The sequence below is a fragment of the Triplophysa rosa genome, linkage group LG10, assembly GCF_024868665.1.
Source record: "Triplophysa rosa linkage group LG10, Trosa_1v2, whole genome shotgun sequence".
NCBI lineage: Eukaryota > Metazoa > Chordata > Actinopteri > Cypriniformes > Nemacheilidae > Triplophysa > Triplophysa rosa.
Window position 1 is genome coordinate 21,464,708 of NC_079899.1, and position 23,461 is coordinate 21,488,168.

Genomic DNA, 23,461 nt, shown 5'->3' on the forward strand with positions numbered 1-23,461 from the left:
CAGCAAAGCACGTTGATCATTTACTAAGACTTTTACTTTGAAGAACATTGCAGCGTTTTGGCGCTGTTCCTAGTAACGTTAGCCTACATGTGGAACGAAAGTGATCGTGCATGAGAAATCAAAACAAAAGAAAATCTGTTGCATTTTATACATTTACGTTTTCAAAGGACACGATTTTAGCAGTGTTATAAATATACGTGTGCTGCGCTCAGCCTTCGATATATCAGTTACTTTTTAATTGTTTTCGTGTATCCTGTACATTACATTTCATCCTCCCTCCCTGTAAGTTTACATTTATTTACATTGATGTGAATTGCGATTCTGGCATGTCACACTGTTATGTCCAGAGTGGTTAGTCCCTGTGATCCCTTACCTGTTTACACGACACAGAAGGATCATTTAACTCTTGTTGTTTAAGACTCCTCAGTCTTGCAGTTACACATTATTTTCAATGCATTTACATATGTTTTTTAACGGTTATGCATTATAACTGTGGTGAGCCTATTTTGGGACAAAATCTGCATGTTCGTGGCAAATGAAATGTAGTTTCCTTGCACAATGAAACATAAAATACTGCCGTCTAAATGCTGTTAAAACAGCTGTTTTATGACCCACAGTTGAAGCAGAAATGTCCCAGGAGAGTCTACATGGCAGGTGGTCCATATCTGATAGTGAGGATGAGGACAACATAATACCACCAACCCCCCAAAAGACTTCAATCACACCAAGCATTAAACCAGATATAGGAAGCAAACCAAACAACATCACCACCTTTCTGAAACAAGAGCCGAAGCAGAGTCCAAATAAGAAAGCTGAGGAAGGAACCCTTAATGTAAAAGAAGCGTCTGCTCCCTCCATTGGATCTGAAGCTAGAAAAGCAGCACATGTGAACCAAACAAAGCCTGCGAAGTTTGAAAGCAAGGTATCGCCTTCTGTAAAGCGAAAAAGAGAAACAGACGAGGGGGGTTGGAACCTCTCTGACAGTGACGATGAAGCTTCACCACCACCTGTTGCAAAAGATGAAGCCAAGAAATTGAATGTAAGTCCTAAAAGGAAGAAAACCGAAGACACACGTCCTCCGAGCCCTCACGGCACCGGTTATTATAAAGAAGAACCTGCTGATTTCTTTGAAACCAACTTATTATCTATGAATGACATGTACCGCTTTTATTTAAATAAAGTCAGTGGGATACAGAAGAAGTTCAACACTGGAGCACTGCATATAAAAGGTATTCAAAGTGTCTGTCTAATCAGGATTACATTAAAGAATAATGTTGTCTAGGTTTGTTTACTTTCAATGATCCGTTTTCATTTTTCTGTAAATAGAGATACTTTCTCCTATGTTCGGGACGCTAAAAGAGTCTGTGCAGGTATTGTATTAGCGGTTAAAGTTATATATTATATTAAAAATCAGTCCATGTGATTTATTTTTTGCTGACCTAACATTTTTTATGTAGTTCAATTACTGCTTTGACATTCCATGGATGGTGGAGCAGTATCCTCTAGAATTTAGGTAAAATCTCACTCACCTTTACAACATATTGTAAGCATTTCAAGACTTTAAAGAAAGACATATCACATCACAGATATGTCATTGAACCCTTTTATAAACAATTGTGCATTTGTCATCCAACACATTCATGGACAACAGCATCTTACCATATTGAGCATATGCCTAAGCAACATTGTTTCTTTTCTTGTTTTTTTAGGGACAAACCCGTCATAATCGTTCATGGAGACAAAAGAGAGGCCAAGGCTCGATTACTTGAGCAAGCAAAACCGTATCCACACATTCGTTTCTGCCAGGTTCTGTATTTTTATTAGTCTCTTAGTCTTTTATGGTTATGGTTAACAATTTTCACCAAAACGGTTTCAATAAGCAACTTATTCCACTAGAGGGAAGCATTAAACTTTATGGGAGCCTGAGGTCCAGTGAACTTTTCATGTGAAAAATGAATGAAATTAAGTTTAAGAAGCAATACTTAAAGTACAGAAAGCTTTTTCTGTAGTGGTTAGAGCATGAGGTCATGGGTTCGATCCCAGGGATTGCACGTACTCAAAAACAAAATGTATAGTATAATGCAATGTAAGTCGCTTTGGATAAAAGCATCTGCTAAATGCATAAATATTTAATACTAATATATAATATAGTTTATTTGCCTTCTTTGTGCTTTCAACAGGCCAAACTGGACATTGCATTTGGCACACATCACACGTAAGTGTTATTATGTTTTTTGCCTTATTATAGCTAAAATTGCTTTGAGCGAAATGAAACCTAGTTTAAATCATGCTCTGTTTTGCAAGAATCTAGTTAAATGGTAAAGGAAACAAATATGTGCCATAATCATTATATAGTAGCTCACTATTTAGTGTCATAGTTTATTTCTACTTCATTAATCTTTATTTATACCACGTTCAGGTTTGTATCTAATGAGCAGTCAGTATAACGCATAGAGAATGTAGTACTCGAGCTACTCGAGAGTTTTAACCCCTCTGCAGTTCATGTGGATGTGAAGATTATCAGCCGAGCGTCTGTTGTGATGAGTTGAAGTTAGATGTTAAACAGGCACAGTATTGAATTTTAATGTGATGTATTCCTAAAGTACTCTTTTCACTCCAAAGAATGTTTCATGTTTTATTCAACAACAGATAGCAGAAGGAACCATAGCAAGATTAAGCATTTTTGACTCCAAAGGACCAAATCAAGTTGCTTGTGCATGTTATTCGATATTCATTTAAATAAAATTATGAAATAATGCAAAAAAACGGGTTAAGCAGTTTAATCTTTCCTTTAAATTTGTTCTAAATCTCGCTCTCTAAATAAAGAAAAAGCTCTCTAATTTAATCAAAAGTACAAGAATAAATGTTTGCACAAAGCACAAACCAGATTTTATAGTCCAATATATGATGTTCTTGTTTAAGCTGAAGGCTAATTCAGTGTGTAGTAGTGTTTTTGTACTGCTTGATATAAAAAGGCTTGCTTTTAGATCTTATTGTGTCAGATAACTATGCTGCTGGTACAGACTTAGTAAATGTGTCTCTAGTTTGTAAAGGTGTTTTATGCTGTTAAAAGACACAACAACGAGAGTGTTATGATAAAATGAATGATATTACATCAAATGAGCTGTTTTAAAGACACTGTCGCCTTTTGCAGGAAAATGATGCTGCTGTGGTACGAGGAAGGATTCAGAGTCATCATTCTTACCTCCAACCTCATTCGAGCCGATTGGTACCAGAAGACTCAGGGGTAGGGTACTCGTGGAATGGGAGGGGCCAGATGCATGCTCACAGACACCACATCTTATCGGACTCGCGAGAATGAACCCAGTGGCCCATTCTAAATAATTAATTTAGAATGGGCCTCTTCAATTTGTTTTTATGTTTCGCTCTCTTTTGAAGTCGCTCATTTGCCGAGTGCAACAACCATTCATTTCAGTTCTGAAATTGAAGCCGTGCGTTTGCTAGTCTTAATGACACATTTGTCTGTTGCTATGACAACACAGACACTCCGAGTAAATTGAAATGAAGCTTATATTTCCTAAATAGAGTTGAGCTTCGCGAATCAGAATAAACCAATCATGCTTTGAAAGTGCCATTAATATAATTGTTCTCCATAATGTTATATTTATACCAGATGAAGATGCCAGGCAGGTCAGAGTGATTGCTAATGAATTAACAATTGCTTTCAGATACAGTAGTAAAAGATTCAAGTTTATTTGCAGTGTATAAGAAACAGAATTCCTTAAAACATTTTGTGCAAAAGGAGTCATAGTTTAATCAGGTGGTCTGGTTATTACCCGCAATAAGCTGTGGATGAGTGAAAGTAAATGAAATCCCTACATTGAGTTCCTCAATATTTAAAACCTCTGTTTTATACATATTTAAGCAATCTGTCATGCTAGAGAATATTAAAATGTTTTATTATAAAGTACACGGGGCATCATAGGTAGGTGATTTCCAAGCAAAATGTAAACATTGTGGGCTGTGTGGCGTTATCCAAACCTTCCCGTCAGCCTGACACTAACATCTTAACATGTCTCGCATGATGCCGTGAGTTTCGGGCGGAACGGTCTCACTCATGGCAAACTGCTGGCACAAAAATTATACACTTGATCTTTCGTGGTTTCATTTTTTAAAATATATTTTAAAACAGGAATACTGTCATTTCTCAGAACATCTACTTCTGTGATCCCCTCACATACTGCCGTGCAAAGGCAAAAGACTGCAACTTCGATTTTGGTCGAAAATCAGTTCTTGATATTTTTGGGATATTCAAAACGTCCTTTATCACGTGTGTAAGTATCTTGAGTCAATTTCATAGTTTTTTTGAGAAAATAATGCGTTGTCTTAACAGTAACTTCCAAAAGCCCAAAGGAAACCAAGGCAGAACACCGTAACACTAGTTACCGCTCTTTGACTTTGTTTTGGAACGCTCTTTTATTGAGTTACGGTACTCTGCCTTTGTTTAGCTGTGTGTCAGTATGAAGTTACTGTGCCGTGACAGTCTGGGTCTGCACACTAGTTGCAAGATTTGACTCCAATGCTGTGACAGCGTAGCACGTAGCATGATCACACATAAAATCAGTACAGTTCGCAATTAAATCCAATAAAATCCATGGCAATGGATGTCATCGAAGATGTTTAATCCACAACAATCCACAAGAATTCTGAGCATTATTCCAACCTGCTGGGCTGGCGTTCACATAAATCAAATCGTCCTTTAGGCGAGGCAATTATTGTGAATGAATCTGAGGCTTTGAACGAATCTTTTAAGTGAGATTCAGTGATTCAATGACCTATTCATAAACACAGTCAATGACTCGATGTGTCACTCACTCACTTAATACTTAATTACTTACTTACCACCCCCTACTGGCGGTTTCAGTTTAATATAAGGATCACTTATTTTATCATCATTGCATATTTCTATTTTGAACCTTTTTATTTAAAACATTATACAGGTGTTAAAATAATAGTTTTGTAAATGGTGATCAGCAGCTGAATATTGATAATGTGGAAATTACTGCTTTTTGCCTTGGCGTGACTTCTCACTTTTTGCAGACACTACAAAGGCAGAGGACAGTAACTTCAAAATAAGGGTCAAAAGTCAAGTTTAAGCTCATGTTTTTTCAAGTACATACATTTAATTACTAAAACATCTAATTGCCAGATTTCCAGTGTCCTACCTATAATTAATTTGGCTGGACAAATAAAAAACTTTAAAGTCATTTTTCTCAGTTTCACACTCTAGCGAGTTAAGGTCTTTTGCCTTTGCAGGGCAGCATAGTGGGGACATTTTGTTCATAGTATTAAAAAAACTCACCTAAAGTTCACCCCAAAATATTTGTTTTTTCAACCTGTATTCACCCTTATATTATTTCAAACCTGTATTCACCCTTATATTATTTCAAACCTGTAGGACTTTCTTTTCTCTGCAGAACACCAAAGATATTTTGAAGAATGTTGGTATGGATTCAAAACCACTGAAACATTCCTCAAAATGTCTTCTTTTGCGTTGTTTGAAACTACAATGTTGTTTGAACATGCACTGTAAAGGCCACTGCACATTGAGTCCGAAATTTGCCTCCGAAATTTCCACACGTTAAAAAATAAATACGACCTCACGTTGTGTCAATCACATTTACACACTGCCTCCGATATTTTCGTCCGTCATAAAAAAATCGGACTGGGTTCGATTTTCTGCGTTTTTTGCATCCGTAGCAAGCATTTTGAGAGGCGTTTGGACAATTCAGAGACACCGTACAAACAAGCGCCAAATACGAAAAAAACTTGTACGAAAATTTCGGACTGTATGTGCAAAGACCTTAATTCTTTTTCCATGGAACACAAAATCAGACGTTTCTATGTAATGGCAGGTCATGTGAACTACTTTATGGTGCTTTTTTTAGTCCTTTTTGAAGCTTGACAGAAATGGTCACTGAAATGTATTATTATAGACAACACAAGTGTGAAATTTTCTCCTTTTGAAAAATAGCAACACACAATTTAGAGACAACAAGAGGGTGAGTAAATATTGCTAGAATTTTTATTGATGGGGTAACCATCTCTTTTTAAAAAATCCCCAAATGGTCATTGATTCGGCATTAGTGGTCTGTATCGTAATTCACGATCACAATGCCGAACATGACATTAATATTAGAGTATAAAGCTGTCATGTTGTAATAGTTCACGCTCATTCCATTAGCTCTTCATTAGTAAGCATGCTGCTTGTATGTCACAGGATGTGGATGAGTCCGCTGTACCCCAGGTTACCGGAGGGAAGTCCGGGAACAGCAGGGGAGTCTCCCACCAACTTTAAAAGAGACATGCTGGAATACCTGGAAGCATACCGGGCTCCAGAGCTCGCAGACTGGATCGAGCGCATCAAACAGCATGATCTCTCAGAAACAAGGTGAGACGTTTTGCAAATGAAAGATATGGTATTCAAATCTAGGGTAAGGTGGCATATTTAAAGGGGTCATATGGCGCGAACACGTGTTTTTCTGTGTCTTTGGTGTGTTATAAGTTGCCCATGCATGTATTAGACACGTAAAATTGCAAAAATTGAAGTGTCGGAACAAAAGATGCATTCTATCTAAAAGCGAATGCTCACCCAGACCTGCCTGAAACTGGTTAACTGGCCAATCATAGCACACCTTGCTTTTTCACCTCGAGTGATGAGCTTTGTTAAAAATCTGCGCGTTTCAGAGAGGCGGGGCAAAGAGGAGATACAAACATGCACGTTTTGTGGAAAATACAGCGTTTTTTAACCTAAAATCGTGTATACACATTACATTACATATAAAACAAACGATAATATTCGTTTTAGCCGTGTCATATGACTCCTTTAAGGTTGCCACTCCGATGGAACGAATGGATATTTCACAGAATTAAGACTTCCAGGCCTGAAAAGGTGAGTAGTGAATACTCACCTTTACTTTGAATACTTCTTTGTTAGTGCATCAGTCTGTCTGACATTTTTGCGGTAATGCAATTCTAAAAATCCTCATCCAGTAATCATGAGCCAATGGAAAGGTCATGAAAATTAATTGCTATAACGGAGTGATAACAACCGGACCTTTGACTAACGGCATTTAACAAAACTTATCCATAGTGCAATTCCAAGAACCGGCTACTTAGATAGGAAAAAACAATATGGCTGACATGTAGACGTCACCTAGAAACAAAGTGCAATAGTAACATTTTTATAAATGTTTTCCTGTAGGGTGTATCTCATTGGTTCAACTCCAGGAAGATATCAAGGACCTGCCATGGAAAAGTGGGGCCATTTAAGATTGCGAAAGGTACGTTTTTGGGTGCATTTTCTCCTGCCGCTGGCGCTACAGTTTTCTCCCCCCACTGTAAAAAATACAACTTCAAATTGTTCACCCAACAAAGGTAACAAAGTAATTTGAACAAGGTTTTTTAGTAGAAGAAGAAGAATGTATTATTTTGAGTATGCTGAACACAATTAGTCTAAATGTGGTACCAACAAAGATTCTTTTGTTGACTGTACTTAGATATCTAAGTGATTGTCCAAAGCGCGTCAAGAAGTTTGACCATCTTGCCAAACTGTGTAATCTCAAAAAACAATTCTAGTGTTTGAAAGTTCCCAGCATGCATTGCAGAATTTTCAATTTGCTGGTTAAAATGATTAAAATGATTGCTATTTTAGTGTTTGCTGGCTATATTTTTTGTTTTTGTTGTCATTGTAAGTTACCTTTGGTATTTAGAGTTCCTTTTTAACTATATGATGTTTAATGATGTTTGATGATTGTTACCATGATTGAGGCTCATGTGCTCAGTGTTGAGCTCTGAAGTAAATGACGCAGGGAGTCCACTAAAATGTTTAAAACACAAACACCTTAAGCAGTTACATAAGTAGAGTGTGTATATAACATATCTATTAAGTAGAATTGAGTAAATAAGAGTGTGTAAAGAGTGTGTAAATAATAATAAAACAATTACATATTAATTTTATATAAAAGATAATCTTTTGAGTTGGGTCAACTAAGTCCATAGTTGAGTGAACTCATAAACTTGATTGTTGCGTTTTTATTTTAAGTTGGTTCAGCTATTTATTTCAATCGACAGTCATGTGACATTACTCAGTTAATTGAGTTAGGTGAAATACTTGGCCAAAAGTTGAGTAAACTCAAAAAAGCTGTGCAGCGAATTGCCTTGAAATTTTAAGTTAAGTCAACTTTTCATTTTTTACAGTGTGGCAGGAGAATGATTGATGCTCGTAAAAACCAATGTATGCCTGAAGAACGCCTCCGAGATTTGACTTCATTCCTTTATTTGTTAAGGGAATTCAGATCACACAGGCAGAGTAAGGTGTCAGATTGGTCTTGGCAATTGCACCAGGAGAAATTACTTTCTGTACCATCTGCTGAAATGGAGTCACACTGAGCTCTGATATCAAAGAGCTGTTTATGAAATGAATAATGTTTGAATCACATTTGAGCAGACTGTTAACAACTCAAGGATTATGGTACGTCAGTGGTTGACTTCTGGTGAGTCATGACTCATGACACAAAGATGTGTTGAAGATTTTTGATCTGTTCGCAGACAGCAGGAGTCAAAATCGCTAATGCAAATGGCCGCTTTCCTTCTGAAACCTCAGAGGTCCAGATTCGCTGTTTTTCAGGAAATGGAAAAAACACTGTACTTTTTAAATGATGAAAACTGTTGTCAAAGTTGACAAGCACTTTTTAATACTTTTTATTGGTTAGATATTTGAAAAACCCAGCGACAAACATAAATGGTGACGAATAATAATGATTTATGGCAAAAAATACAAATCACGAAATATGGAGAGACAAGGTGTCAGAAGGACAGCAGCGAAATAATAAAATATAATCGTAAAAGAATTAAATCGTTTTAGTTAAAACATACAGATAAATCAAAATGATTTACCGTAATAACAAAAACATGGAGGTGGTTAAAGGGTCATGCGTCCAACCAAACTGATTCTTTTGTCATTTGGTAAAATCAACACAGAGTAGTTGCATAACAAAAATAAAAACCATAAACACAGTAATGCAAGATCAAAGAAATCGGGCTGGTTTCAAAAACATTCTTAAGAAAAAGCTATTTTTTTCTTTAATTTTTAAAATAAGTTAAAAAATATATATTTATATATAAAATTTACATTATGTACCTTATAGCATATTATATTAATAAATAATGGTAGTAAATTTTAGTGTTTGATTTTAAAGTTATGTTTGTTCACTTTTGTCAATAATCGTACTTTTGTACGATTATCAGATTTTTGTATAAAAAAAACCTAACCCTCTCCATTTCTCTCAACATGTATTGGTCTGGATTTTGTTGAAACTAGTAACTTTGTATTAGCACCTATTTTATTATTGCTCCTGTATGACATATCGCTTATTGCTCCTTGAACTCTCTGTAAGTCGCTTTGGATAAAAGCGTCTGTTAAATGACTAAATGTAAATCTGAAGCAAAACCACTGTGCCACACAACACATGGGTGTTTACATTACAGGTAGGACTTTAGAAACTTTCTGCTCACATAAACATAACTCAAACATGGTGTGTCTGTTCTTCGCAGCTGCTCAGCGAACACACACGTCCCATTCCGAATGAAGAACGGTGGGCTGTGATTGGTCAGTTTTCCAGTATCGGCTCTATGGGACTTGATAAGACTAAATGGCTGGCAGCTGAGTTCCAGCATACCCTGACCACGCTGGGGAGAGCAGAGAAATCATTACCCAGCTCACAACCACAGATGCTCCTGGTGAGTGTTTGGAACGGCTCCTGCAGAGCGAACTGAAACTTTATTATTGTTTACAAGTCTTCTCTTAATGATTAAAGCTGCAATCTCTGACTTTTGTTTGTATAAGGCCATCTTTGTTCAAAACTTAAAATTAAGGTGAATGTACCGAGTCATTTTTTGACATTCATCTCATTATCAAAGTCTCAATCTACCTAATTTCACCCTATCTGTCTTTGCATGGGTTAAAGTCAAATGATGTCAAACTGACATTTATTGCAAAACCGCACCTGAAAGTTTGAAATGTACATCATATTATTATAAGCTCACCAATGTGAATCTGATTTTTTACCTGCTTGATAGCTCTTTTTTGTTTATTCATTAGGAATGTAGCGATTCACTCAGCTTGCTATGGGATTTACGATACATTTTTTTCACCGTTTTTTTTCCAAAATGAGCTGATTAGAAATCAACAACTGCCCTTTTATTAGGCTATTTCTCAAATGCTGCACATTTCTTTGTAAAATAAAAGTATCTTTTATGTCAAATAACAAAATTTTAAAACCAAATAAAAAATGAAGTCTCTTTAATATAAACAAACCAAGACTTTGTCTGTGCCTTTCCTAACTTCGATTTACCAAGTTTGCAGTAAACACAGCGGCCTCTACTGTTCAAAACATGTATTGCGATTAATTTAACAACTCAACCAACTTGAATCATCATGTATTATAATCGATTTTCAACCGGCTTACGGTGAATCGTTACATTTCTATTATTTACAATAAAAATGAATAAATATTACAATAAATACAATAAATATTAATTTGATGCTCTCAGAAGTAGCAGGTCAAATTTTTTTACATGTGAATTTACTGATAAAAGGTCAGTAATTTAGACAACCGTACAGTTCATGTTCTCGCCTTGATATGCCTAATAAGAGTAAAAACATGCACACTTGTAGTCAGACCGACAGAAAGATTGACATATCCTTCCTTTATTGATTTGGAATTGATTTTTACCAAAACTGTGATCAATTCTTTCTGTAAAACCATCTTCTAGATTTATCCATCTGTGGAAAATGTGAGAACCAGTTTAGAGGGTTATCCAGGTACCATTTGTTCTTTTACTCTGAAATAAAAAATGTGCTCTCACACCTTCACAGACGTTTTTTGACAAGCCACGTGTTTTTATTCTTGCAGCTGGGGGATCTTTACCGTACAGTATACAGACCGCACAAAAACAACTCTGGCTTCACTCATACTTCCAGTAAGTTCTGTTTTGTTATTTATCTATGCATGAAAACACATTTTGACTGTATACTCATCAAAATATGGCCCTGTTTTTAACATTACCGCAAATATTTTCCTGAAAGACTTTACGGCAAGACCCGAGACTCCTCACAGCTGCCTTTCCCAAGACTCATCTGACCCATAAATTGCTCCTTAAAAATTTCAGTGGTCTTCTTACCTCATCTCTCCCTCAGTTTTGAGTCATTATCACCATAAATAAGCCATTTTATTGGTTGCCTCGATTTTTCTACGTGATCAGAGATGTGCCCATTACACAACAGATTTAATCTCGGTTCCTCTCTGGAGTGCTCACTCCACACTTCAGCTCGGGAGATTTAAATGGCGAATCATGCTTTCGTGACTGAATACTGGCAGCAATCAGACAGAAATCTCTCCTCTCTCTCGACACAGTGCACTCTAAAACGCATCATTTCTCCCCACCTGCATGAGATTGGTGTGAGATGCATCTTTGTGTTTTTGCACTTAGTGAAAGTATAACATTGGGTGTTTTATCTGTTTCACTTATATTTTTCTCTTTTTCTTTTCTCTCTCCTCCTTTCTCAATCCCTTTCATCACAACAGCGGTTGGCATGCTGATGTCACCGGTAGGAGCAACGCGATGCCCCACATTAAAACATACATGAGGGTATCACCAGACTTCACACAACTGGCCTGGTTCCTTGTTACAAGGTTAGGAACAAAAGAGACTTGATTTGTTTGCTGTTCCTTTTATTGCAATCCCAAAGGAGCATAACATTTTTTATTATTCAAACTTGATCGTAATTTTCCCTCATAGCCTTATTTTTGTATTAAAAAATCTACTTTAAATACAGTATATGTAGGTCCCAAAATGTTGCAGCTTTGTTGGAATGTTAGTATTAATTATGTCTTTTAAAGCCCATTAATAGGTGTGTGTGAGAAAAGTATTAGGCTAATATGTTTTTTCGAAATTGAAACCAAAACAAGGACACCCAATGGCGACACATCAATAACTTCAAATCTTATTGGTTAAAAGCCTTACACAAAACGTGTATGCCATTTTTCGTACTTTTTTGAGATTGACAGGCCCTGATCAATTCCGATTTTTTGCTCTTATGTGACACAGATCGGATGTATTCTATGACCGTGTACACAGGAAAAAAAACGCATGCATTCGGATATTTCGAGATCGGTTTCAGGCCTCATTCATATGTGGAAATAAATCAGATATCAATCAGAAATGTGCCAATGTGACTGTCATGTAAACAAGAACAAGACAAGAAAATAGCGCTGTCTGCTTAATGCAGTTTTAAAGTTTGAAATTCATCACAATATCTAAATGATTACCATAAAAATACAAATCGCCTCAATAAACATGATCGCTCAGCAACCTAAAACACTTTGCTGTTCCACGTAGCGGAGAAGCTCGAGTTTCTCTGCACATACCTGCTTAACTTAACTGGGCATTAACTCTCATGTGCAGTCTGCTCTATTGACTGGGTTTTTGTTCGGTCTGCAAGAGCTTGTTCTTTTTTTAAACAAAGTTTGAGAAAGTATAAGTCATTTTTGAGCTCACATTTTTTGTACGTCATATAACTGAAAAATGCCCTGCTGTACCTGTGCATTTTATATTGTAGTTGCAAAAATACAGACTCATTTTTACTTTGTTAGAACTCCGCTGCGTTCCGTTTTAATTTGCACTACAGACGCATAAACAATTTGCTTTTAGTTATTTTCATATTTATATTTATCTTATATGTAGCGTAAACTGGCTGAATGTAGGCTAATCCTTCTCTCATTAAAGGAGAAAAGAAGCCTAACTTTTGTTCTTATTGTTGGTCGTTGTTCTGCATTTACCAATAAATAAATAAAAAGTATTTAACTAAACATTTAATAAACAACAAATGCTACATAATAATAACCCATCAACAGAGCTTATTTAGATGTATTTGGCACTAATAATAGAAGAAAAGTTGTAATAAAGCCAAACCGCACTATTGGGCCACCTAAAAACACCGCAAGGGAAATTCCTTTACAGTGACAGCTACGTTCACGATTAAAAAATATAACATTACATTACAGTAGCCTAACGTCACGTGTCTTAATGTGTATATGCACACAGAGGAACATATCCCGGCACACATTACGCCTGCATTTTCTAAAATCTCTGTATGAAAAGGGCCAGTGCTTGAAGTGGGCAAAAAAGGTTCCGGTACTCTCTTGTTCACATTGACTATATGCAAACTATTACCACATTATATTTGGACACATTGCGGGTACAACATATTTATTTACTAAAGGAACCATTTGCCAAACAACTGATTTAATAATGTTAAATATGTTTTTTGTTTTTTTAAATAAGTCATTTCATTACCCGTGATAGTTCTGCAGTCTATTTAAAAAATAATTGACGGTGGTAAACAACGTTTCTTCTTTTTCTGGTCAGTACTTCTAACTTGGGTTGTTTCGCTGAGTATAGTGTAAATGCAGATATCGGATACAGGTCACTTTTAAAATAAGGTGTAAACTGGTCGTCAAAAAATTCTGATATAGTCACAAAAATGGAATTGGGCATCACGAACTGCAGTGTAAACGGGGCCTATGAGTTTGGAATTGATTATGAGGTTGTGAAAATTAAATTGATGCTCATTTTTTGATCAGGATGTGTGTTCCCTGGAGATCAAAACCATGACCTTATCCTTTTTGCACGATACCAACTGAGCTACAGGGGGGAAAAAAACATTTTTTGAGTTTAGATCTCAAAATATTGCATTAAAAAAAATCTAGTCCGGATATTTGCACATCTTGTTAAACGTGAGAGCAGCTGATGTTTTCATTTTATGCTTTAAAGATTTTTTGCTTTTTTGAGGCTTTGATATTTCAGCAGCAGCAATATAAAATGTGGGAATTAATGGGAGTTAACAGGGGATTAACAAAATTCCAGGTTACCCTATAACAGGGAATTTAAGGCTGGTTTCATAGACAAGGCTTAGCCTAAGCCAGGACTAGGCCTTAGTTAATTTAGGCTATTTAAGTCGCTTTTATTAAAATGCCTTAGAAAAAAAATTACTGGTATGCATCTTGAGATGAAACAATGGCACTGACATATTTTAAGATATGACAGGGCAATTTATTTTCAGTTAGGACAGCTCAAAACTCATTTTAGTCTGGGACTAGTCTTAAAGAGTACATAACATGAGATCATGAAAATTACATTTCATGCTGTGTTTAATATTGCCGTGTTTGAAAGTAAGCAGTCTGCCAAGTTGTAAATCCGAAGGTGAATGAATAAAGTTATTGGCTTGGAAAAAAGGGAGTCGACTCTGAATCACGCAAACGAGTCGTCCTTAGTCCGATTCGTGAACCGCCGCGGATTTACGTCACTACATATAGTCCCCGCCTACGTTTTGCTAGGACTGCCCGCGAAAACTTCACTCTTCTCCCCCAAACACTGTAGCTCGTGAGCCTCATTTGCGGTAAACCAATCACATCAGACTAAGCTAGCGGAAAGGAGTCAGTCAAGAAGTATGGTAAGAATAACTGCCTATTCTTACGAAATAATAGTGTTTTACACCTTCTACCCTTACAAAACTATCCTGTGGTATTCCATGTGATAAAACATAAAAAGTACCACACAAAGCTTGTGTGGTAATTGTGTGGTATTCTGTGTTTTTTTGGGACGCTTTACCACAGGATTTTCTGTTGTACAGTATGTAATATTCCTGTAATATTCTTGAGGTACTTCGTGGTATTACTGTCATTTTTCTACAGTATTTACCACAGGATTTTCTGTTGTACAGTATGTAATATTCCTGTAATATTCTTGAGGTACTTCGTGGTATTACTGTCATACTTCTGCAGTAATATTCGTTGAAAGATGATTTGTCTGTTGTATTTTTGTTGGATGCTGTGGTAGTTTGTAGTATTTGTAAAAAGTAATACGTTAATGGCATTTATGCAGGAAGCGTGGCTTTCTATGCGATTTTACAAGCATACAAGACAATCTTTAAAATATGAAGTTCACAAATAAGGTACATTTATGCATTGAAATATGCAGGAGCTTTAATAAAATCAGCCTTCAAATAAGACACACAATACTACATATATTATACAAGTTTATTTACAATGTGAAAACCATATACGGTATAACTCATTCCCTACAAACTATAGGGTAAATGCAGTGAAATGAATTAACATGAAAATTTTAAACACAAAATTAAAGTCTCACAGCAGGTTTGACCCTTTATCTAATCTGTTGAGAACTGCCTTTTTCAGGAATCATGTCTTCAGTGCACAGTTTAAGAAAAAATAATTGATGATCAAATAATTGTCTCAATTTTCTTTTCTTTTATACAGTGTTATAAACAGTCAAAGCCATCACCAAATCTAAGCTGTGAGTTCCAAACACAAGTGTTTTTAAGACAAGAACTGTGTAAATGCTTATGATTCCTCTGATAATTACACCGTTTAACACCTTTAGACATTTAAGACGCTTGCTTTTTATAAAACAGTACATACGTTATGTATTGTAAAAATAGTTTTGCAAATACATGACTTGATGTTAATTTTGGAGCTGATATTTAATGTAAGTACCACAAACCTTAATGCACAATCTGTATCCTTCTATACGTCACGGCATAGTCTGATTCATGAGTAAATGACTCGTTTGAGCGTGTTATTGAAGCGAATCTTACATACAGCGCAATTACTGCAGACGATTGAAGAATAAATTACTCTTATGAACAGCCTTGAAGTGAATCGATAACATACAGCGCATTTGCAGACCAACCGTTTAATACTCAGTGATTTCAGTACATACTACATTTGAAAAACCCCATTAAAGGCTTAAATAAACTATATGTGATAAAACACAATTGTAATAAATCCCTTACATTATATTTTACTTTGAAAGTGAGCATTTGCGACCGTCAAAACTTTTGTTGTGGTGTTAACAAGCAAATAAAATACAGTTAATGTTCACGAGAATATAATTAATGCAGTAAAACGTACACACATAAACTTTAGGGATGCAAGTTAAACAAATATTACTCACCAGGAAAACGATTGTGGTGAAGTAACTTTGCTGTCCAGTTTTCCCTCAGGGCCTTTTAAACATCACTCCGGGGGGGAATTGGCACTCGTACAGTAGTTATTTAAAGTCTTAATAACAATTTGTATTGCGTTATCTTAATAAATATATCAAATAAATGGTGCTGCGGGTCTTTGGCAGTTGCAGGCCAGACTGACAGGCACATTCAAACACAAAAGAGCGCCAATCAGTTACCATGGAAACGGCAATGACAGTTAACTGCACCTTGTGGTAAATTCTTGTGTACAACTAAAGGTGCTGTGGTAATCCGGTCATAATGAGGTCTGTTTGGATGTGTTGTATTATACCACACAAAAAACAATATAAATACCACAGACTTCATCTTGTGGTAAATTCTTGTGATACTGTACAACAAAAGGTGCTGTGGTAATTCTGTCATAAACAAACATAGTGTGGTAATTTTTTACTGTACCACAGAAATACCACAAGTAATTTTTGTAAGGGTATGTACATAAACTTGTTGGACACTCCATAAACCAAAGTAGGACCTTAAAAATCCCTAGTTATGTACTCTTTAAGCCTTGTCTGTGAAACCGGGGCTAAATTGAATAAAAATCGTGCCGATTAATCTTGGTTAAAACAACCAGATTTAATGCAATTTCAGTTCAATTATCAATCACATCCTCACAGCACACTGCTTTAATACCATGTGCTGTAAGCTATTGTGCAAATTATACCATTGTAAAAACAAATACACTGACTGAGCAGATATTTAGGTGAGATAATAAAAAGCTGTCTAAAAAAGACCATCCCCCACAAACAATCCCTCAGTCACCTGGGTGGGAAATCCCCATCTGCCAGACTCTCTCTGACTACCACAGGAATATTGAAGCCACAGTTCTACATTTGAGTTCGATGATTACATCCATTCAAATAAGTTTTGATATTTCTTGGTTAACTATATTTTATCTATGGTATTAAAGTTTAACTAGCAAATACCAAAATGTGTTTATTCAGTAGCTAGCCAGCCAGTAAATCCGATATGTTAAATGTAAGTTCATTGACAATTTATGAGGCTAGCAAACACAAGCTGTGATGCTCTTTCTTCTACTTTCTGCTAGCCAGTTTTCTGACATCATACAGAAGTACAGTAGGCTACTGGTCAGAAGTTTGGACACATTACTGTTCTAAATGATTTTGAAAGAAGTGTCTCATTCATCAAGCCTGCTTTTATTTGATCAAAAATACAGAACAAAACAGTAATATTGTAGAGCACAATAGTTTTCTGTTTTAATCATTTAAAATATTATGTATTTCTGTGATGCAAAGGTGAATTTTCCATACCCATTACGCCAGTCTTCAGTGACGCATGAAATCAGAATCACAGAATTTTTGGGTGAAGTATCACTTTAAACTTCTTTTAGAGGCTATCGAGGCCGGTAGAGACTTGTCTTGGTGGTAAAGAAGAAACGTACGAGTGCCACGCGGATTATAAAATGCAATGACGTCTTCACTTTGGTTATCTTTCGAATTAGACCCGAGAATAGCATCTTAAGTACAGCGTGTATGTTTGCTAGTTTGCCAGAAATGAGCTATAAAACAAATGTAAGATTTTAAGATTGCATGTACATTTAAAGAAATGCACCCCTTTTATGCCATCAGAAAAGCATATTCATATGGTGGATCTTTAAACACATAAAGCTCTTGAGGCCAAGCCATCGATTTACATCTCCATCCTGTATGAATGGCCTCCTTGCAGTTTGCAGTCCTTCTTGCGGTTTGTCTATAGAGCGTTGGCTTTAATCATGGAGGATGTGTGCAGGGATATGGCCGGGACTCTGTGAGCGGCGTCTATAGGTCGGTCATGTTAGGTGCCGTACTGAGTAATTCATCATCTTTTAATGTAATGTAGAGGCCTGCAGTGGAAATGAAGCCTCCAGGCATCGCCTGTCATTTTCAAGTCCAAACGGCATTAATTATTCAGTAAATAGAGTCTCAGAAAAATGAGCTTAAAAAGCTTTGTCATGCTTAATGCTTGTTTAGTTGGCAGGTGATTTTAGATGATGTGTGCGAGAGATGACTATGCAGCTTTGGTGAAATTTTGCCTGCCGGTGTCCTCCACAGTGCCAATTTGTCCAAAGCTGCCTGGGGCGCGCTGGAGAAGAACAACACCCAGATGATGGTGCGTTCCTATGAGCTGGGAGTTCTCTACCTGCCTTCAGCCTTTGTGAGTATTGTGATTCAGTTCTTGAGATCATTATAAAATTGTGTTTGTGTTTCGAGCTGATCAAAAACATTTCAGATCCACCCTGACCTGCTAAACAGCTTAAAACTTGTGATAGCTGGTTGATGGAAAAGCCACATGAATGTCACATGTGCAAAAACACGTCCGAAATTGCCTACTTCCATACTATATAGTAGGCGAAAATAAGTATGAGTCAGGAATAGTATGTCCGAAGCCTCAGTATGCAAAAAACAGTAGGCGAGAAATACCTGGATGGTCTTCTGCTTACGCCGAAATTTGTGAGTGTGCATCAAGTGCATCCCATGATGCCATGGGAGCTGAGCAACTGTCATATTTCAAGAGTAAATAAAATAAAAATTGCTGAAAACTTTAGGCGGATGTCTGTTTTTCAAATATAAGTGTGGATAAATTAATTTTTCATCACTAAATAATGTTTTTATCAACGCCTACGAACAGGTTGTTGTTAATACGTCATAGGTCAAAGAGCATATGGGTCCCATAATAGTATAACATGGCGGATGCAGTATGTCCGAAATGTATTCATAATACTACTACCACCGCTCATACTAAATAGAACGTACTGTTGTAACGGTCGATAGGTAGGTACTTCTTCAAATTCAGTACATACTGTCACACAGTATGCGATTTCAGACGCTATGGTCACGTGAAACAAGGTTTTGGAACAATTCTTTTTAAATTCAATATAGACCATTATAGACGATTTCAGCCACAACAACAAATGTTATGAAAAGTTATGTGTTATATGCATATATATATAAATAACTAGATGCCGCATCAGCATCTGTTTCTATGGGCCGCTATACGTACAGTAGGTTGTCCGCCATATTGGAGCGGTGCGAGCCGGTCTGTGTTGCCAAGTCTACAGCTTTCCCGTTTGTAACTGTTGCTCTGGTTTGTTTTATCCACAGGTTAGGAATGGAAGGGTTTTGTTACTGTATATAGCTGTCAATCTTAAGATGAATTTATTTATGAATGTTAAGTTCTGTTATTTGGACTAGGGATGTTAGGCTCGGGATGAAGGATAATTTTCACAGATCTGGTGACCGTGCCAAGCCGGTCCGTTAATACTCCAGAGCAAGCTGACTGTGTATGATTATGAAAACATATTTGTTGTTGTGTAAACTCATTTGCAACAACGAAAGGGTTTCCAATTTTTCGAGAATTAAAATGCACAACCATGGCTGCGCAGTGTTGTGACATTCTAGCAAACTGTGAGTGACGTCAGTGGACCGTTCCAAGATGGCGGACGCGTCTACGTGCCTGGAGCACTTGAATGAGGCATCTAGTTATTTATATCTATGGTTGTATGTACCAAATTTCAAATAAAAATATTGTTTCTTGCATTTATTTGCAGAAAATAAAAACTAGAGAAACGGGTCAAACTAACCGAAAAGATGCTCTGTATTTTTTCAGACCTCAAATACTGCAAAGAAAACAAGTTAATATTCATAACAGTTAAATTTGTACATGTATTTTGGAAAAGTTTAAATGTAATTTTTTGTGTGATAACCTCGATTTTTATCACAGTTTTCATGTGTCTTGTCATTCTGTCAGTCTTTTACACATTTGCTGTTGGGTGACTTTGTCACTCCCGAGATTTTATTTTGTTGAAATTCAACAGACACTGGACTGGAATGACCACAATACTTTTTGGAGTGAAATTTGGAGTGGTCTCTTAATTTTTTCTGTGTGTGTGTGTGTGTGTACTGTATTGTACTTTTTATTATAGGTTTGGGTCACTCCCTACACAAATAATACATCGGAGTATAAGTGATATATTCCCCACTGCCCTTTAAATCTTTCCATCCTCCTCCATCTTTCTACCTGATACAAATGAAATCTTCCCTGAGAGCAGCTCTGCTCCACATCCTTTTCCACAGGATGAGAGAATGCAGTGTGTTCTCATTACAGCGTGATGACCACTTTGGGATGCTTGGCTTGCCTTTAAATATAGTTGGGTTTATGGACATCGTGGGTAGACTTTAAGGGCAGTTCACAGAGGGTTAGAATAAATAGGCCTCTTTTGTCCTGTTCTTTTCTTTAACCAGCATCACCTGGAAAAAATAGAGTGAATTCACTAGATATTCATATGTTTTGTCTTCTCGTTGTCTTTGTAGAACATGAGCACATTTCCTGTGGAGAAGAATGTGTTTCGTGGCTCTGCCTCTTCCAAGGGTTTCCCTGTGCCCTTTGACCTCCCACCCCAGCGCTACTCCAGCAAAGGTGAGGCTGAACCCTGCATCACTCTAAAATTAAAGAAGTCAAGATTTTTGTTGCGTCAATTCCACATTTTTGTGGACGTAGATTAAAAGAACTAAAGCGACTTCAATGAGGCTTCCGCATTGACGTTTAAAGGTTTGGTTAATGCAAAATACACGTCGACAAAATGTTAATCTTTACTTCGAAATTCAAAGTTCAAATGCTAATCAATTCTCTTATTTATGGAGAAAATGGGTCCTGTCTTGTATACAGGTCTCTCTTGAATTCAGCTGTGTATAACCCAAGCTCGTAGAAAGGCTGTAAGAAATGTCAACGATTTGTTGGAAGTGGCATGATATTTGACCGGGACTTGAAAAAAACATTTGAAATTGCTGGTTCTAAATGCTGGTCATAGTTATGGCAGTTTCCTAGACGAAAATAAACTTGACATCCTATAGCTGTGCTTTCAGGGGTATTTCAACTGATCCAATCCAATTGTGTCTGGTTACCATGGACACTGCTGTTCAAGCATTGTCGTCTGTCTTCTACATTTTATTATTTACAGTATTTACTGGTTTCTCCATGATCCTTTATATTTTTATATTTACACAGTATATTGATACTATGAACTATGGTAGCCGGCTAGCTGGAACATATGTCATGTAAGATCGCCCTAAGGTAAAGGTCAGAACTTCTGTTCTGTGCATGCTGGAAATCTCAGAATATAATTCAGTTATTCTTACAGCATTCACCTCAGGCTCATGAACTCTGCCAGAAGCGGGTCAGGCTTTGAGACCGTAGGGCTTCAGGGGCTTTCCAATAATCTTATGTTGTTGTCTTTTCTTCTCTTCACAGATCAGCCTTGGATCTGGAACATTCCATATACTCAGGCTCCAGATACTCATGGAAATGTATGGGTGCCTTCTTGAGAAGATCAGACCCTTGAGGTCATTTGCATTAAATCAAATTAACATGGAAGTCAGACCATATGAGTCTTTAAGCCACTTTAATGAACCCATGACGGCAATGGTAGAAGTAAGCTTTTGTATCATTTACTGTATTAGTGTAGATGCTTTGTACTGTGTTTGAGTCCACCTAATTTTTCCAAATTAATTTGGAAATGAACAAAATATGTTTTATATGCAGTTAAACCATAAACTGTTTAATAAAAAATGTTTTTCAATATATCTGTCCCTGTGTCTTTAAACAAAAAGCCTGTATTATATATAGATTATAGTATGGTGATCCTATTCAAAAGAAAACGAAACAGACATCCAATAATGATTTTGACTCAGTCACGTTGAGAACTCAATCTTTGAGCATCAAAAGCTGGTAATAGGTACCATTTATAAAAATGCAATCTCTCAAATATATATTCAGTGTGTTTTTGAGATTTGTCATATAACCGTTTTAATTCAGGTAAAAAAAAAAACAAAGGGAAAGCCTAAATTTGCAAATATTTTGATAAACTGCACATTATCTGAAGTTTCACTTACGGTAGCATACCCTTTGCTTCAATGTACAGCAGCTGTTGTGTTTTGTAGAACAATTTATAAAACGATCTGAATTTTGTCACTTGTAGGGGTCATTTTGTACTTATTGAATGAATAAAATAATATTTGTTTTATATATTTTTTAGAATAGGCCCATTTTAATATTTGTTTGTCTAAAATGTCTTAAGCGAAAGGCTTGCGTGGGTTCAGCCTCCAGACAGTGTTATCTGCCCTGCCAACTCGATATTTCTAACCCGACCCAAAAACAGAGGCCCTTGAGCAGATGTGTATACATTAAAACCCACGTGTAGCTCTAGTCATCGCAAAGCACTGTACATCTAAATTAAGGTGAATTACAATATCTATCTTATGTCTGTGAAAAAGATGAATGTCCTCCCAAACCAGTTATGGTAGAAATCAGCAAAGCATGATCATCAGTTAACATGCAAATCTGTTTCATTGCCAAACCAAACTTAATGTATTATAATTTAATCATTTATAATTATTAGATCAGGGTCAACAATGAGAGGTTTTATTTTATTTTATTTTATTTTTCAGACATCAGGGGTGATCTCTTTCAAGGGACGTCTTCGCTGCAACAGTTTAGGGCTTCAGGAATGCAAGTCACGCCATAACTGGAGGAATAATCCCAGCACAGCTCAATTATGGGATGGACATGATCTGGAAGAGAGCACACAGTCTTTTTACTTACTTTTTACTCTTCTCAAGGTATGAACTGATCTTGGCTACGTGAATTTATCTGTGTGATTATGTGAAACTGTGGCCAGCACTTGCATGCATATTTGGTCATTAATATCCAGGGAAAAACTTGATATTGTTTAATACTGCAAGTGTTGACTACCCTTGAGCTGTATTGCAATGATTGGAACTTACCTGTCTGAGACGCTGCATCCACTTTTCGCACAAGTTTGCGCCTAGAGGTGCCGTCAGAGGGGGACATGTACTCCTGCTTGATGGCAGGAGGTTGGGTGCATTTGTTGGTTACCTGTAAAATCAAAATAAGCAAGTGACGGAACATAAAAATAAAAAAGGTTTCAGCACCGAACGTCTCTCCTCCTGAATGCTCTCTCGGAAGGTGCACTCGTGGCCGGGATACAGAGGACATATCTTGCAAGGTTGCTCAGAGCAGGGAACTGGGAACGATGTGAATTCCACCATTGCAAAACTTTTTGTTGACTTGATAGTTCAAGTTGCATGGTCCTGTACTCCTGAATCTGCACATCGAGGGATTTTGATCCACATGATTCTTCATCATCCTCCCAATCTGAAAATTTACGGAGAACAGTAGGCCTTTTGGCCGGTGTTGGCTCAACATCCTCATCATGCGTATCAAACTTTAAATCTTCGATCATCTCCTTGACTCCCTGTATCACCTTCTGTCGCCCTCTTTCATCCAACATTTTCAAACCTCGCAGATTTGGTGTCA

At 36.7% G+C, this 23,461-nt stretch overlaps 1 protein-coding gene across 2 annotated transcripts; it reads left to right on the forward strand.

Annotated features, from left to right (window-relative positions):
• The first annotated feature begins 67 nt into the window (after window positions 1-67).
• tdp1 (tyrosyl-DNA phosphodiesterase 1) lies at window positions 68-23,461 on the forward strand. Of its 2 annotated transcripts, XR_008963669.1 has the most exons (17): window positions 68-282; window positions 618-1,229; window positions 1,327-1,370; window positions 1,458-1,513; window positions 1,710-1,806; window positions 2,181-2,215; window positions 3,155-3,247; window positions 6,242-6,412; window positions 7,226-7,304; window positions 9,577-9,762; window positions 10,798-10,846; window positions 10,938-11,004; window positions 11,610-11,717; window positions 18,181-18,283; window positions 20,440-20,545; window positions 21,377-21,556; window positions 22,573-23,461. XR_008963669.1 is itself a non-coding variant. In XM_057343951.1 (16 exons), the coding sequence occupies exons 2-16, from the start codon at window positions 629-631 to the stop codon at window positions 21,448-21,450; spliced, it is 1,869 nt and encodes a 622-aa protein (XP_057199934.1). In that variant the 5' UTR covers window positions 68-282; window positions 618-628; the 3' UTR covers window positions 21,451-21,698. The 2 variants fall into 2 exon arrangements, 1 of the variants encoding a protein (XP_057199934.1); XM_057343951.1 differs by lacking the exon at window positions 22,573-23,461 and having other exon boundaries at window positions 21,377-21,698.